At 59.3% G+C, this 14,040-nt stretch overlaps 3 protein-coding genes across 3 annotated transcripts; all 3 read left to right on the top strand.

Annotated features, from left to right (window-relative positions):
- Positions 1-297: 297 nt before the first annotated feature.
- On the top strand, positions 298-1,772 carry LOC62_06G007808 (uncharacterized protein; the record flags this gene model as incomplete). The annotated part of the gene is made up of 2 exons (XM_062774331.1): positions 298-388; positions 435-1,772. The coding sequence occupies exons 1-2, from the start codon at positions 362-364 to the stop codon at positions 1,770-1,772; spliced, it is 1,365 nt and encodes a 454-aa protein (XP_062630315.1). The 5' UTR covers positions 298-361.
- Positions 1,773-2,705: 933 nt separating this feature from the next.
- Positions 2,706-4,334, top strand: SPCC417.10_12 (putative transporter; the record flags this gene model as incomplete). The annotated part of the gene is made up of 3 exons (XM_062774330.1): positions 2,706-2,897; positions 2,974-3,070; positions 3,124-4,334. The coding sequence occupies 3 exons, from the start codon at positions 2,706-2,708 to the stop codon at positions 4,332-4,334; spliced, it is 1,500 nt and encodes a 499-aa protein (XP_062630314.1).
- A 1,936-nt stretch (positions 4,335-6,270) lies between these two features.
- Positions 6,271-13,042, top strand: YIL166C_4 (putative transporter; the record flags this gene model as incomplete). The annotated part of the gene is made up of 9 exons (XM_062774329.1): positions 6,271-6,407; positions 6,445-7,570; positions 11,119-11,285; positions 11,326-11,566; positions 11,607-11,646; positions 11,690-11,825; positions 11,866-12,372; positions 12,417-12,678; positions 12,728-13,042. The coding sequence occupies 9 exons, from the start codon at positions 6,271-6,273 to the stop codon at positions 13,040-13,042; spliced, it is 2,931 nt and encodes a 976-aa protein (XP_062630313.1).
- Positions 13,043-14,040: the final 998 nt, after the last annotated feature.

The raw sequence follows: 14,040 nt of genomic DNA, 5'->3' as shown, positions 1-14,040 counted from the left end.
CTCCGCTTCGACGTGCCCACCCTTATGTATCTGCATCTTCATCCTCATCCTCATCCTCGTCCTCCTCATCGTCGCTGTGCCCCCCCCGGTCGCTGTCACTCTCTGCATTGCATTCACCCGCCCTGTCCCCGTCCGTTCTCGTCATTGCCGTCATCTGGCACAACTCAATCTTGGATCTGACTGCTGACCCGACGACGCCCATGGCGCCTTGGCGGTGACTGCACTGCCCCGTCTCTCGCACTGACTACCGGACATTTTGTATCCCACAACTACTCACAACAACAACATCCTTTCCACGTCGACACATCAGACAGAATAACGCCTATAACAGCCCTCTGAGCTGACGCGATTGAACACCACCATGCCGCCGCTGCTCTTCTACGCGTTTGTGAGTGACACTGGCGCAGTCTCCCCTACCCCACTGACCACCCCAGCCACCCCTCCTCGTCCTCTACCCGATCTCCTACGTGCTCCATCTCGCACGCATCCTCCTCCCGCTCCGGCCCAAGCGGACGCCGCTCCTCAAGGACGGCAAGCAGGTCCTCGCGCAGGGCGGCCTGGCCGTGTCGCTCGAGGGCGCCGAGCACATCCTGAACGCGGAAGACATCCTCGTGTGGGAGAAGCACCGTGTCGCCATCGTCTCGTCGGACCCCGGCCGGCCGGTGTACGACCCGCTCCTCGCACCGGGGAGCCAGTCGGCCCCGCAGGCGCGGCTGGTCGCGTACGACCTCGAGTCGCGCCGCACGGGCGTCATCAAGATGGCCGGCTGGCCAAAGGGCCGGTACCTCCACATGCTTGGCATCGGCCTCTGCGACAACGAGGACGGAACGACGATCCTTGCGGCTGCCAACTTTGGCAACGGGCTCGACGGGACCGTCGAGGTCTTCCGCCTCGATTACGACGCCGCGGCGCCCTCGTCCGTGGAGGCCATCACCGCGACGTACCTCCACACGCTGGCGCATCCCGACTTGACCTTCCCCAACGCCGTCGTTCCGCTGTCGGCAGAGTCCGTCCTCGTCACCAACAGCCTGGGACGCCCGGTGTCCAAGTCGATCGCGTTGGCCAAGGCCGAGATGGGGCTCGCGCTGCCGCTCAGCTACGCGTTGCTGGTTACCCTCGACCCCAAGGCGAAGCAACCTACCGAAGACGACCCCAGCGTGCCGCGCACCACCGCGACGAGCAGGGTGTGGGCAAAGCGCTTCGCGATGGCCAACGGTCTCGACCTTTCGCCTGATGGTCGTGTCGCCCTCGTCGCGAGCTGCACTGGCTGCGAACTCCATGTCTACGATGTCGACCCACCGCTCCGACCCGGCTCCACGACCCCTGCGGATATCGCCCACGCAAAGTTCACTTATCGCGACGCCATTCCTGTGGGGTTCGCCATTGACAACCTGTCCGCAGTTCTTGATCCCCCGACCGAAGACAACGGTAACTACTACTTCCTCGGCGCCGGTCACCCCTCCCTCGTCGACTATTCGGCCTGTGCCAAGGCCAAGGGGACGAGCAAGCTATCTCAAAGCCGGGTCATCGCCATCAAGGTGCCCCAGAAGGCCCCACCGACCGGTCTGTTCAAGTCGGCGTATCTTGAACTGCACCGTCTGTTTACCCGTGTCGATCCCCGCACGACGACTATCTTTGAAGACGATGGGACCGAATTTGGAACGTCGAGCACCGGCGTCTCGTTCAGGGCCAAGGATGGGGCCACTGATTTACTCGTGGTGGGCCTGTGGGAGCGCCGTGGGACCCTCCATCTTTCTAATGTAGCATTGTAACGTGTCATACCGGCGTCCAGATTCATAGCAAAGCTAGGTGGTGGTGGGGGAGACCGCTCGGGACCAAAAGAAATGTAGATATCAGACTGCTAGGTGATGATGAGATTACGCAGGCCGGGTCCGAGGCTATGCATGATGATGATGATGGGGCCTGTCTCGAGGCCTGTCTAGATCCGCCTGGAGTTGGTGGAGATGGACGTGGTTGCCGGCGGCTGCGGCCAAGGCGGCCACGAGTCTCACCAAGTTGCGGCTGGGGTGGTGATGGCTATCTACTTTGACTGGATATGGTTCAATATGACGACCTACTCGGGCATTGTCCCAGACTCGGTCGGTCGATTTTGACGCCATATAGTGTCCTTTGTCGCGCGGAGCACCCGCAGGCTGTCCGCCTTGGTATGGCCCCACATGCACCCCTAGCAGCAGCCAAGCAGCCGTCTTCTCCAGACTCGTGGCGTCACTCTGAATCAAGACGACGGCAACTAAATACAATGCGGGGGAGGCAAGGGCTCCCTGGCTGCATGTAGCCTGCCGCTCCCTGCCGCATGTGACCACACGAGCTAACCAGGGCTGTTTCCCGCATCCACGCTAGCGCAGCTCCCGGCTTTCTTCATATGTACGATTGCGGCCTTGTACGCACCACAACAGCGCACATCTCGTGTTGTGCCGCGTATAGCTCAATTTCACTCTCCTGCAGGGTGCCTCATTGCCCGTACGGCAGATTGACGAGCTGCCGAACAGCGACTTGGACCCCGATGGAGCGCGAGCTATGAGGCTGTCGCGCTCTGATGCTTGCTTTGCTTGGTTGCTTTGCCGCCCGCCCACCACCTCCCGAGACCAATGGTTAATAACCCAGAGGTCAGACGTCTCGAGGCCACCTCCATGCCCACAGCCTCTCGCTGCATCCTCATCTTGTCATCTTACACTTGATCCATCATGCGTTTGAGCGACCAGTATCAATACAACCAGAGTAACAGCAGCGGAATGGTCGACTACGAGAAGGCCCCCGATACGAGGGTCGAAGTCGCCGACACCGACCACATCACGGAGAAGGAGTCGAGGCGAGTGTGCCGCAAGGTCGACTGGAATGTCCTCCCAGTCTTCTGCGCCGTGTTTGCTTTGCAATTCGTAAGTCGTGGTGGTGGTGGTGGTGGCTGTCGCCGCCGCGCAATTCAACAAGATAATCGCTAATGTTCCGCCACAGCTCGACAAGACGGCCTTGACCTACACCACCGCCATGACCTTCTTCGCCGACACTGGCATGAACCAGGACCAATACGGCTGGATGGCCAGTATCTTTTGTGCGTAAACAATACTGCCCACTTTGGTGCAGCTCCTAACCACACCTGTTTAGCCCTCGGCTACCTTGTCGGCCAGTACCCTACCTGCATCCTGCTGCAGCGTCTGCCTCTGTCCAAGTTCACGGCCTTCTCCTTTATCATGTGGGGTCTCTGTGTCTGCTTGCACGTCGTCTGCGGCCGCAGCTTTGCCGGATACATGGTCGTGCGCTTCTTCCTAGGCATTTTCGAGTCGACTCTCTCACCCGCCCTCATGCTCTTCACCCAGCAGTACTACAAGGCCAACGAGCAGGGCACCCGTACCGGTATCTGGGCCTCGTTCGCCACCTGGGCCGGCTTCCTCGGCGCTGGCGTCGCATACGGCCTTGCCAAGACCGAGTCGGGTGGTAAGAAGACGACTCTGGCCCTCCCCGCTTGGAAGTGCTTCTTCCTCTTCCTCGGCTGCTCGACCATCTTTGTGGGCTTCGTCTTTGGTATCTTCATCCCCGACACCCCAGACCAGGCCCGCTTCTTCACTGAGCGCGACAAGGTGGTTTCCAGGATTCGCACTCGCGACAACAAGCAGGAGCTCTTCGCCAAGCAGTGGAAGTGGTACCAGGTTTGGGACGCTCTCACCGACCCCCAGATCTGGGCCGCTTCCATCATTGCCTTCCTTGCCGCCATCCCTACCAGCGGTATCACGACTTTCTACGGTATCATGGTCATCGGCATGGGCTTCCTTCCCCTTGACGCCATCCTCCTCTCCATGGTCAACTGCTGGGTCTCGTTCTTCACAATCTTCATCCTCTACTTCGGCGACAGGTTCCGCAAGCGCGCCCTCTTTGCCATCATCCCGACCGCTGTCAGCATCACCGGCGCCTGCATGGTCTGGCGACTCCCCCCCACAATCGCCGAGAAGGTTCCTCGTCTGGCTGGCTTCTACCTTACCCTCTCATTCGCCGTCGCCGCCATCGCCGCCATGTCCCTCATCACCACCAACGTCGCTGGCCGTACCAAGACCACGACTGCCCAGGCCATGTTCCTCGTCTGCACCTGTCTTGGTGGCTTTGTGGGACCCAAGACCTGGAAGCTCAAGGACGGACCTCGCTACACGCCCGCCTGGATCCTCATCATTGCCTGCAACGCCACCAACATTGTCCTCCTCTTCAGCTTGGACCAGTACTACCGCTGGCAGAACAGGAGGCGTGACCGCGCGGGCGGCGCCGTTCCCGAGGGCAAGACGGACCTCACTGACCGTGAGAACCCGTCCTACCGCTACGTCTACTAGTCTCCTCGACACGACCATGACGAACGTTTCTCATTTCTCGCATTTGACGTACAATTGGAACCCCTTGCTTGGGGCTGGGAATGTCATCAGTTTCCTGCCGTCGTCCAATTCCATCCCAGGCTCGTAGTCACTTCCAGTTAGTTTGCCCTCTGGTTGTCCAAGCGACCCCCTCTAGATGTCACAATTGTATCCCTGTAACGCAAGGGCCGAACTGTGCAGATGTGGTGGAGATTGGGAGGTGTAGTGAGGCCGTGTGGTGGGAGTACAACCCCTGCCAAGAGTACACGCAACATCATGCCCACGCCATTGCAAGTCAGTGGAGTTTAACGTGGATGGTGGCGGCTTTCTCAGCACCTCCTGCGGCCTCGGTGATGAGTCGGGGCGCCAAGAGGAATCGTGACCGCAACCCGCGGTCTGGTAACTGGCCGTGCAAACTTTACTAGTAAACCTTGGAACCCCCAACTGACGAGACGGAGTGCAGAGTCTAATGTTTTGTCTCCGACCGACGCTCATCCATTGAGCCCCACATGAGTGGTTCTCGGTAGATTGTTGCAGACAGACCAAATCGGGGAAGCGAGTGCTTATGGTTGGAATTGGCCGCTGTCCGCACGCCACAGAGTGCCAACGGCTGCACTATTGTTCTTTAGCCCAAGTCCTGCAACAATGGTCGTGCAGATGTTGTCAACTGTATGGGTGGAATGAGGAGCGCCGCTTCTCGCTTGACCGATGGTTTACCACCGGGGAGGCAGTGTGGCAGGGGCAGGGGCCGTTGACACACCCCTTGGACCAGGTAACTCTCATCGACAGGCAACTCGCGCCCATACGGGCCTGGCTAGCAGCGCCTCTTTCAGCTCGCGGGAGAGCGAGATGTGGCATTGATCCCAGCACCATCCTTCACGCTGCTCCATAGGCCGCGCACGCCGTCGACGTTGCAGAAGCTGTCAAGGCACACGTTGAGCATCCTGTCGAAAAACGACGACGGTGCCCCACACGACGTGGCCAGGTGTCTTTGGACCCTGTTGTTGTTACGTTGATGCTGCAATCCATGTAGATAGCCGCCACCCCTCTCCTCACGAGGTCCCTCGACGCGCCGTGTCTGCTAGCAACCGCGTCGTCCTTGGCGTCCACGAAGCGCGCTTCATGGTCGTCCTTGGCGCCGAAACAGCACGGGTCATGGCCGCCGCGGCGTCGCCGGCGCAGTGGTTCGGCGCGCCCATGCTGTGCTGATCGGGGCGGGCAAGGCCGCCTGAAGTGCCCACTAGCACAGCCATGGCGGTTGGGCAGCCATGCGACTCGGAGCTGCTGCTACTTGGGCGGCCCGGACGAGTAGTTGTCGTGAGGGAGTATCATGGACGCAGTGACCGAGATTATGCCCATTTTCTGTGTACAATGAGGATGGCCGAGCGATAGCGACCGTCATTGTGATCAAAAGTGCACAGACTTCCTGTCGCAGAAGACAAAAGAGGTCAGCTTCGAACCCGCGGCCTTCTGTGGCAAAGCACTGAGCGTTACCTCGGATCGGTGCCGTTTCCTTATGCCCCGTGGTCCCACTCGGCGGCTTATCAGGGTGACAACAGTGGTCATCACACGACGCGGTCCTTGAGTCACGGCTTGGTGTTTCCATTCAACAGGTTACGTTCGGGCCTGCATGCAGCGCATGCATGTCGCCACTGACCATCAGCAGCACAGGCGTGCAAGCCGCATGCATTCATGCTAGGCGACGAGGGCGAATCCCGACTCGATGCGCCGTCCACCGTCCACCGGCGTTCCGGCTCCCGAAGGACGGATATTGACCGATACTCAGATCCGGCATCGCCGATTGTGCGGGTGGCCGAAGCTCCAGCTCGTTGCGACACCCGCCCGCAGCAAGACTCTTCACGAGGCTTTTAAAACACAACGGCGGCCCATGCATGTCTCATGATCCAACTGCATCACCATGACGAGTACAGGACCAGCTCACCGCCCTTCGCCTCCTCCTGCCTCCATCGAGCTCCGCGAGCTCGGCGGGCCGCCGCCAACTGAGGCACCGCCGTCCCCACCCGTCGCCCCAGAGGACATGTCCGTCTCAAAGGGGTGAGCATGCACCCATCCAGATCCAGCTGACAGGGAGTCGCTCTATCGCCGTCTGCCTCTCCGCCTTCTCGCTCGCGTTCACCACCTGCGGAACCGCGTTTTCGTTTGGCGTCTACCAGGAGCTCTACCAGTCCATGTCATTGCAGCCTGGCACCCCGTTCACAGGGTCAACACCTGCATGGATCGACTTGATCGGCACACTGTCCGTATCGCTCATGACGCTCGGCGCACCGTTCACAACTGCGTGGACGAGGCGCTTTTCGGCGCGCGCCGTCATCACCGCCGGCGGACTGCTGCTCCTGGTAGCGTCCCTACTCGCCTCCTTCTCCCAGCACCTGTGGCAGTTTATCATTTGCCAGGGTCTCCTCATCGGCTTTGGAACCTCCCTCGCCTACATCCCAGCAGTCACCGTCGCGCCGACCTTCTTCTCCAAGCACCGCGGCGTCGCCCTCGGCCTCATCCTCAGCGGCACGGGAGTCGGCGGGCTTGTCTGGGCGCCGGCGCTCAACATCCTGAACGAGAAGGTCGGGTTCCGCTGGGGACTGCGCGTCTCGGGGATCACCTGTTGTCTCATGACCCTGGTTGGCGGGTATGTGCTCGACTGGGACCCTGTCACCAAGGCCAAACTCGCAGCGGAAGCCGAGGCAAGACGTGCGAGAGCTCCTCCCCAGAGCAGTTACGCCGTCCTGGAGTTCGCAAAGTCGCTCTGGAATGTGCCCCTGGTAGACTGGCGTATCGCGCGCAGCCCGCCCTTCCTCGCTCAAATGGCTGCAAACTTCCTCCACGCAGCGGCGTACTACACGCCCATCTTCTTCTTCTCTGCCTACGCCCGCACCCTTGGCTACAATTCGAAGCAGGGTGCCGAGTTTATCGCCATCAACAATGTCGCGAGCAGCGTTGGCAGGATCATCTTTGGGCTCCTTGCGGACAAGTTTGGTCGTACGAACGTGCTCCTGTTGGTCTGCGCAGCGTCGGCCATGTCGGCCATGGCCTTCTGGCTCCCGTCAACGCTGGTGGACGAGGCGGCCGCCAAGGGACTGTTCGTGTCGTTCTCCATCCTCAACGGAGCCTTCATGGCCTCGTTCGTGTCGCTCTTCCCTGCTACACTTGTGGAGATGTTTGGCCCGCACAACTTTGCGTCTATCAATGGCTTCGTGTACATGGTCAGAGGAATCGCAACGCTTGTTGGCACACCTGTAGCTGGGGCCCTTGTTCGCCACAGCAACCCATACCCCGACGCGTACCTCGGAATGAGCATCATGGTTGGCATACTACTTGTGGCCGCCACCGGGGCGACTACATGGGTCCGGGCGAGCTCCAAGACCATAACGGTGTGAACAATTACTATGTGTATAGACTGCTATGTACATTGGTCACGCTACTACCATCTATGTCGACGCTGTCTGGGACCTGGGTAGGGTATCGCGAGTTGCTCGGCCACAGCCCGTCGAGCGTCCTCAGTGATTAGAGCTAGAGTTACAGGGCATGGCTCTCCCAGGAAAGGATGGCGAGGTCTTTCAAGGATCTTGCGTTCTTTGCAGCACGCCCATATCCAGTGCTCCGGCACTATCTGCACAATGCGACCGCCGATAGCTCGACGCAGCAGGTGGTTCTCGACGCGATACTTGTGGGGGACGGTGGGGCCTCGGATTACAATGTAATCTGGGTTTTGCACGAACGGGCCAAGCACACCGCCATCAATCTGGCCTTGCAGTCAGCCACATGCGTGTTGCCCAAGGTGGCATCAGGCGCTCACCTCCACAAGACTTCTTACGACGTCGTTGCAGGACGACATTACAGTAAAGCGCAGCGGCCGGGGGCCTTGGGCGAAGAGGCGGGCTGATGGAAGGTGAACCATGGCCTGGGGGAAGAGGCTCATTTTGGACACAGCGGCCTCCTTGTTGACGGCGGGCCCCGCCGCCCTCTGTACCGGTTGCAGTGAGCTTGCGGCATTGGGGCTGTGAGTCGTACTGGGCTTCACGGAGGGGGGCTTCGAAGGTGCTGCAGGGAGCTTCCGGGGTACCATGGAGGCAGGGGCAGGGGGCTCGGGACGCGTTACCGTGGTTTGTCTCCTCGAGGTCTTGGCTGTGGCGTGGTCCTTTACAAGCGGGGGTGGAGGTGGTGGTGACCATTTGGTCCACTGCATCGGGCGAAATGCTGTTGCTGTGACACGCACTCTCACTCTTTCGTTGGCACGAGGAGTGGTGTTCGTCGCAGTGACTGGACGAGGCTGCTTGGGCTCTCGATCCTGGTCAGGCGCGGCGACCTTTGCGCGCTTGCTCTTTCGCGACACCATCTCTCCGGAGTCATCACTGGTGACACTTTCGCCATAAAGGACTCTAGTCTGAGCAGTGGCCCTCTTGCTTGGGCCCCGAGAATGAACTGGCTGATCTTCGGAGGTCAAAGCACCGACAAGTTTCTCCGAGGTGGTCCGTTCGTTCGGTGCTATCTGCGGTGATCAATTTGGGCTGTGAAGAGTCCTTTGGAGCTCACTTTGCGCTTCTTCAGACGCTGGGGAGTGACAGGAGGATTGGTATCCGGCACTGGTGGGTGGGGCGGTGGGGATGTGCTCTGGAAGAGTGTTCGTTGGAGGTCCTCTTCGACATGTCTAGCAGACCTGGCCGACACAATGTCCACAAACACCCTCGACTTTGGTCTTGGGCGCTGAGTTGGGGCGCGCTGCGATACAGCTGGCGACTTTCTTGGACGCAACCTTGGCAGGCTCATGGGATTGGGAGGGCTATACGTGAGGTCAATGACCTCTACCTCTGCTGGAGGGCTGGGAGTGTGGAACCGTCTGCGCTGCGGGGGCTCAGGGGACGACGACTCCCGGTATGTAACCCTGCGCGAGCGGGTGCGAGTGGACTGCACGGTCTGGTGAGCCAGGGGCCGATCGGTGGTGTAGTATTGTAGGCTCTGTTCGCCGCTTGGAAGAGAACGATCACTCACCCTTCTGTGTTTCTGACGCGAACGGCCTTCCTCACCTCCTGAAGGCGAGGAGGGGGTCTGGGGGATGCGCCACCTCATCAGCAATGGTTAGTGGTGTGAGAGGGTCGATGAAACTGGAAAGGAAGTCAAAGCACGAGATAGTTGAGAGCTTCTCAAGCGTACGCCTGGGGAAGTTTGACGCCCCCTCACGGCGTATCGGTGTCGACGATAACCAAGGGCGTGGAGCAGGCTGTGGCAGCCGTAGTGAAAACGTCAACAACGCTGACCTGCTACCAAGGTGTAAAAGGTTAGGCGCACCCTCGCGCTGTCAGTTACCATCATTGCCTTGCTCGAGAGGCCACTGTGGGTCATGGGGTCAGCATCGTGCGGCTACAGATCAAAGAGTTGGGCAGGACAGCACGCACCTTGGTGGAAGAGAGTCGGGAGTCATCTGTCGAGGGCTCAACCGGACGTCATCGGGTTGAGGAGTGTGGAGACGCGGAGCCCCGCACGGCAAACACGAGCACATAACCGCTGTCGCTCCACCTGTGCGTGCTTTGCTTGCTCAGTTCTTCACTTTTATCAATGCTGCCAGCTCAGTGCGTTGATGGCCATTGCCCAGCAAGCAAACGTGTCCTTGGAAGATGAGGTGCTGCCGGCACCCCAAGTTCTCGCCAATCGACTACCTTGTCCGAGACGGAATCTCAAACTCGACTAGCGCCGTCCTCCCTGCCACCTTCAGTGCCTTGTCCAGGCTCTTACACCATTGACTGCGTGTCCAATCCAACGACGGCCACCATTTCAACTACCCCCAGCCTGTGCTGTGACGTGCGTTCTGGAATAAACCTCGACAGAGTGACTGTGGTGCCAGCGTGCCAGTATCACCTGAATCTCCGTGCTCGATCTCCGCCCCATATCCCCGCTTCTCGTGAGCTCGACGAGGACACAGCTTTCACCTGACCACGCCGTGACGAGTTCGGTTTATTCCGCAGCAATCTCAACTCCACGTCCACTGTTACCTTGCTCACCGAGTACAGTCACTCACCGACCTCCGAGCCCTCAGCTCACGTTGGGGGTCTTATCAGTCGCGTCGGACATGGCCGACATGGCCGGTACCCGCGTGGACGATCACCTCATCAGTGCGTGACTGACCCAGGAGTTGGCGGCGACAATACCGCCTGCGAACAGTGATCAGGAAGTGCTGTATGCTCCAAAGCTTGGCATCACCAGAATAGCACGGGGGAGGCCGGTATCGGGCCATCCCACCTGCTGATCTCGCCACTGTCCATCGCCGTGCCGACACGGCATCCCCAGGACACCGATCTCCTTCACGAGAACGTCCAAACCATGGCGTGCATCTCATCCCAATGGCGTGGTTTCCGAATTACTTGTCGACATTGTGAGTGATATACCGTGAAGGAATGTGTACCACGCTAGTGGCCTTCGTACCCATCACTCTGCGTCACTCAACGAGCACACTTGGCCTCCTTCCCGTCCAACCCCACTACTCACCAGCATTGTCCATCTCAGAGTCGACTGGACGCCTGGACGCCTGGCCGCCAAGTAACACGCCATTCTTCTCATCGCTGTCGCATTGCTCACGCGAGGCTTTTATCCGCCGGTTGGCTCACGCACTTCGCCATGTCGCATGGATAGATTGGAGAATCAGGGAACGTAGCTGGTGTCTGTCGACATATAATCAAACCACCGCCATGCCAGGATGGAGCCCGAAGAAGACTACGAGCTGCGGCCGCTTCTCGCACACGACACCATGTCAACCCAGATCCCGGAGCTCGTCGACACCAGCGGCTACGCCTCTCCCAAGGTACGCGAGCCTGGCCACGACAACGACGACGTTTCATTCAAGGATGAGGAGAGCGATGGCAAGACAAGCGAGGAGCGTCTTCGAGAACGTCAGGCGACCGACAGCGACGCTGTCAGCCTTACACAGTGCGTGTGGTCGATCAAGGCTTGTTGCTCACACCTGAAGGTACTATGAGCCACCGGATTCGTACGAGTCCAAGCATCGCTGGGATCCAAAGGCTACATGGACCAAGGAGGAGGAGAAGAAGCTCGTTCGCAAACTCGACCTCCGCGTTGCCCTGGTGGCATGCATATGCTTCGCGGCGCTTCAGCTTGATCGCGGTAACCTGACCAATGCCGTCAGCGACAACCTTCTCAAGGACATTGGCCTTACGACCCAGCACTACAACGTCGGGAACACCATCTTTGTGAGAGAATGGGTCACCTGACGGCGGAGCTGATGACCAGTACGCTACCTTCTTGGTCTCTGAGCTTCCGTCCCAAATCAGTGAGCCAGCACCGTGTCCAATTGAACCCAGCTAACAATGCAGTATCCAAGAAGCTCGGCTCAGATGTTTGGATCCCTATCCAGATGATGTCGTGGTCGGCTGTCGCCATGGCTCAGTGCGGCCTGAACGGCAAGACGAGTTTCTACGTCACGCGCGCGCTCCTCGGCCTCCTGGAGGGGTGAGTTGGGTGTACCGTCGAGCAGGTGCTGACCATTCAGCGGCTTCATCGCCGACACCATCCTCTACCTATCATACTACTACACCCACGCGGAACTCACCATTCGGCTGTCCTACTTCTGGGTCTCACTCACTGTCACCGGCATCGTCGGCTCCTTCCTCGCGGCCGGTATCCTTGAAATGCGACACCACACTCACTGGCCTGGGTGGCGATGGCTGTTCCTCCTGGAGGGCCTCCTCACCTTCCTCATCGGCCTCTGGGCCGCACTATACCTCCCACCAGGCCCTTGTCAGACCGGCAAGACCATCCTCTCGCGCATCACCAAGACCAAATGGTTTACGGATCGCGAGGAGGTAGTTCTAGTCAACCGCGTGCTCCGTGACGACCCTACGAAGAGTAGCATGCACAATCGACAGGGTTTGAACTTGGAGGACCTCGGCCGCTCCCTGACCGACTACGACATGTGGCCTCTCTACATCATCGGCCTCTTTACGTTTGTCGCTCCCGGCACAGTCGGAGCGTACTTTACTCTCACACTCAAGTCGCTGTAAGTCCAACAAGGGTGAAGGGCATCTGCTGACACTGCTACAGCGGTTACTCCACATTCCAGACCAATCTCCTTACGATCCCGTCGCAGGTGCTTTACCTGATCAACAACCTTGGGCTGGCCTACCTCTCCAGGCTGCTGAATGAGCGACTCCTTACAGCCTCCATATCCTTGTGGTGGCTGCTAATACTGTTCATCGCTCTTGTGGAGCTGTCAGATGGCACCAATCGCTGGGTGCGCTGGGCCGTCATCTCCCTCGTCCAGGCGTACCCATACAACCACCCGATTTTGGTGTCCATGAACAGTGTACGTTCCACGATGGGGTCGATTTGAGAACATTGCTGAGCCACATCAGATGAACGCGGGCTCTGTGCGGACACGCACCGTGGCATCAGCGGTCTACAACATGTCGGTCCAGGCCAGCCACTTCATCTCGGCCAACATCTACCAGCCACACGACGCACCGTTTTACCACCATGGCAACAAGGTCCTTCTGGGCTTCATCGTCGCCGATATTGTGATCATCTGGCTGGCAAAGGGGTGGTATATCTGGCGCAACAAGTCGCGGGACAAGGTTTGGAACGCATGGACGGAGGAGGAGAAGGCGCACTATCTTGCTACGACCAAGGACCAGGGTAACAAGCGTCTCGACTTTCGCTTCCTCCACTAGGCAGTGGGCAGAGGCATGCTGGTCTGGCACATGGCGCCCGTTGTGTGGTTATGCACACTATCTACTTTGTCCCTCATTCGGCACTCGCCGTCGAGGCCTATGGCGCACACATAGGGACAGTCGCCAGAGTGCTCCTTGCATGTGCACAGGGTAGTTGGACTGTAGCACCGGCAAACCAGGCCCGGCCCGACTGCTGACCACAAGGGTCGGCTGGATACCCTCTCCGCATGGCTGAAATCCGTGCGCCATGTGGCGTCTTGTCTTTCGCCATGAACAATAGAATCCAGGACTCTTGCGGGCACCCACTTTCAAGTCATGGCTCGGCTCGTATCAATGTTGCATGCCGGTTTAACCTCCACAACCTGTGCCGATGCCCCGACCGATCTCGACCTGGGAAGGTGGCTGACGAGGAGACAGCGGGACCTGGCGGCGGAAAGCCTCCCGTTCGCAACACAAATGGCAGACACAAGCTCATCCAGAGCTCAGCAGCAATATGGTACTGATGCGAGTGGATGCTTGAAGGATTTAATGTTCTCTCGTATCCAACCTGTATATGGGCGACTAGACAGCACCGCCACCAGACGTGCTCAGCGACATGCCGACAACCGGCACATCAACGACGGTGACGGACGTCGAGAAGGCTCAGATCCCGCGGCACACACGCTTCGATGAGGAGGTGCAGGCTCTACCGGAGCCTCATGTCGCCTGGTGGGCTCGCGTGGGCCAGTCGATGCGACATGGGCTGCGTGTAGCAACCGCTGCGACACAGTGGAGCGAAAACCGCACGTCTTCTGCATCGAGCGGGGGCACGTCGGGTACCGGATCTCGCGAGGGGCGGCCAACAGCACAGCGGCACTCGACACAGTCCACCATTGCTAGCAGCCCCGGGGAAAAAGTAGACACGGACGATGGACGTGACCCAGCGCCCGTCAACTTGGTCGTCGTCGACTCTTCCATGGTTCGAGATAACGCCGATGATGCTGCTGAATCGGATGGCT

Source organism: Vanrija pseudolonga, chromosome 6 (assembly GCF_020906515.1).
Source record: "Vanrija pseudolonga chromosome 6, complete sequence".
NCBI lineage: Eukaryota > Fungi > Basidiomycota > Tremellomycetes > Trichosporonales > Trichosporonaceae > Vanrija > Vanrija pseudolonga.
This window is presented reverse-complemented; position numbering and strand designations above follow the sequence as displayed.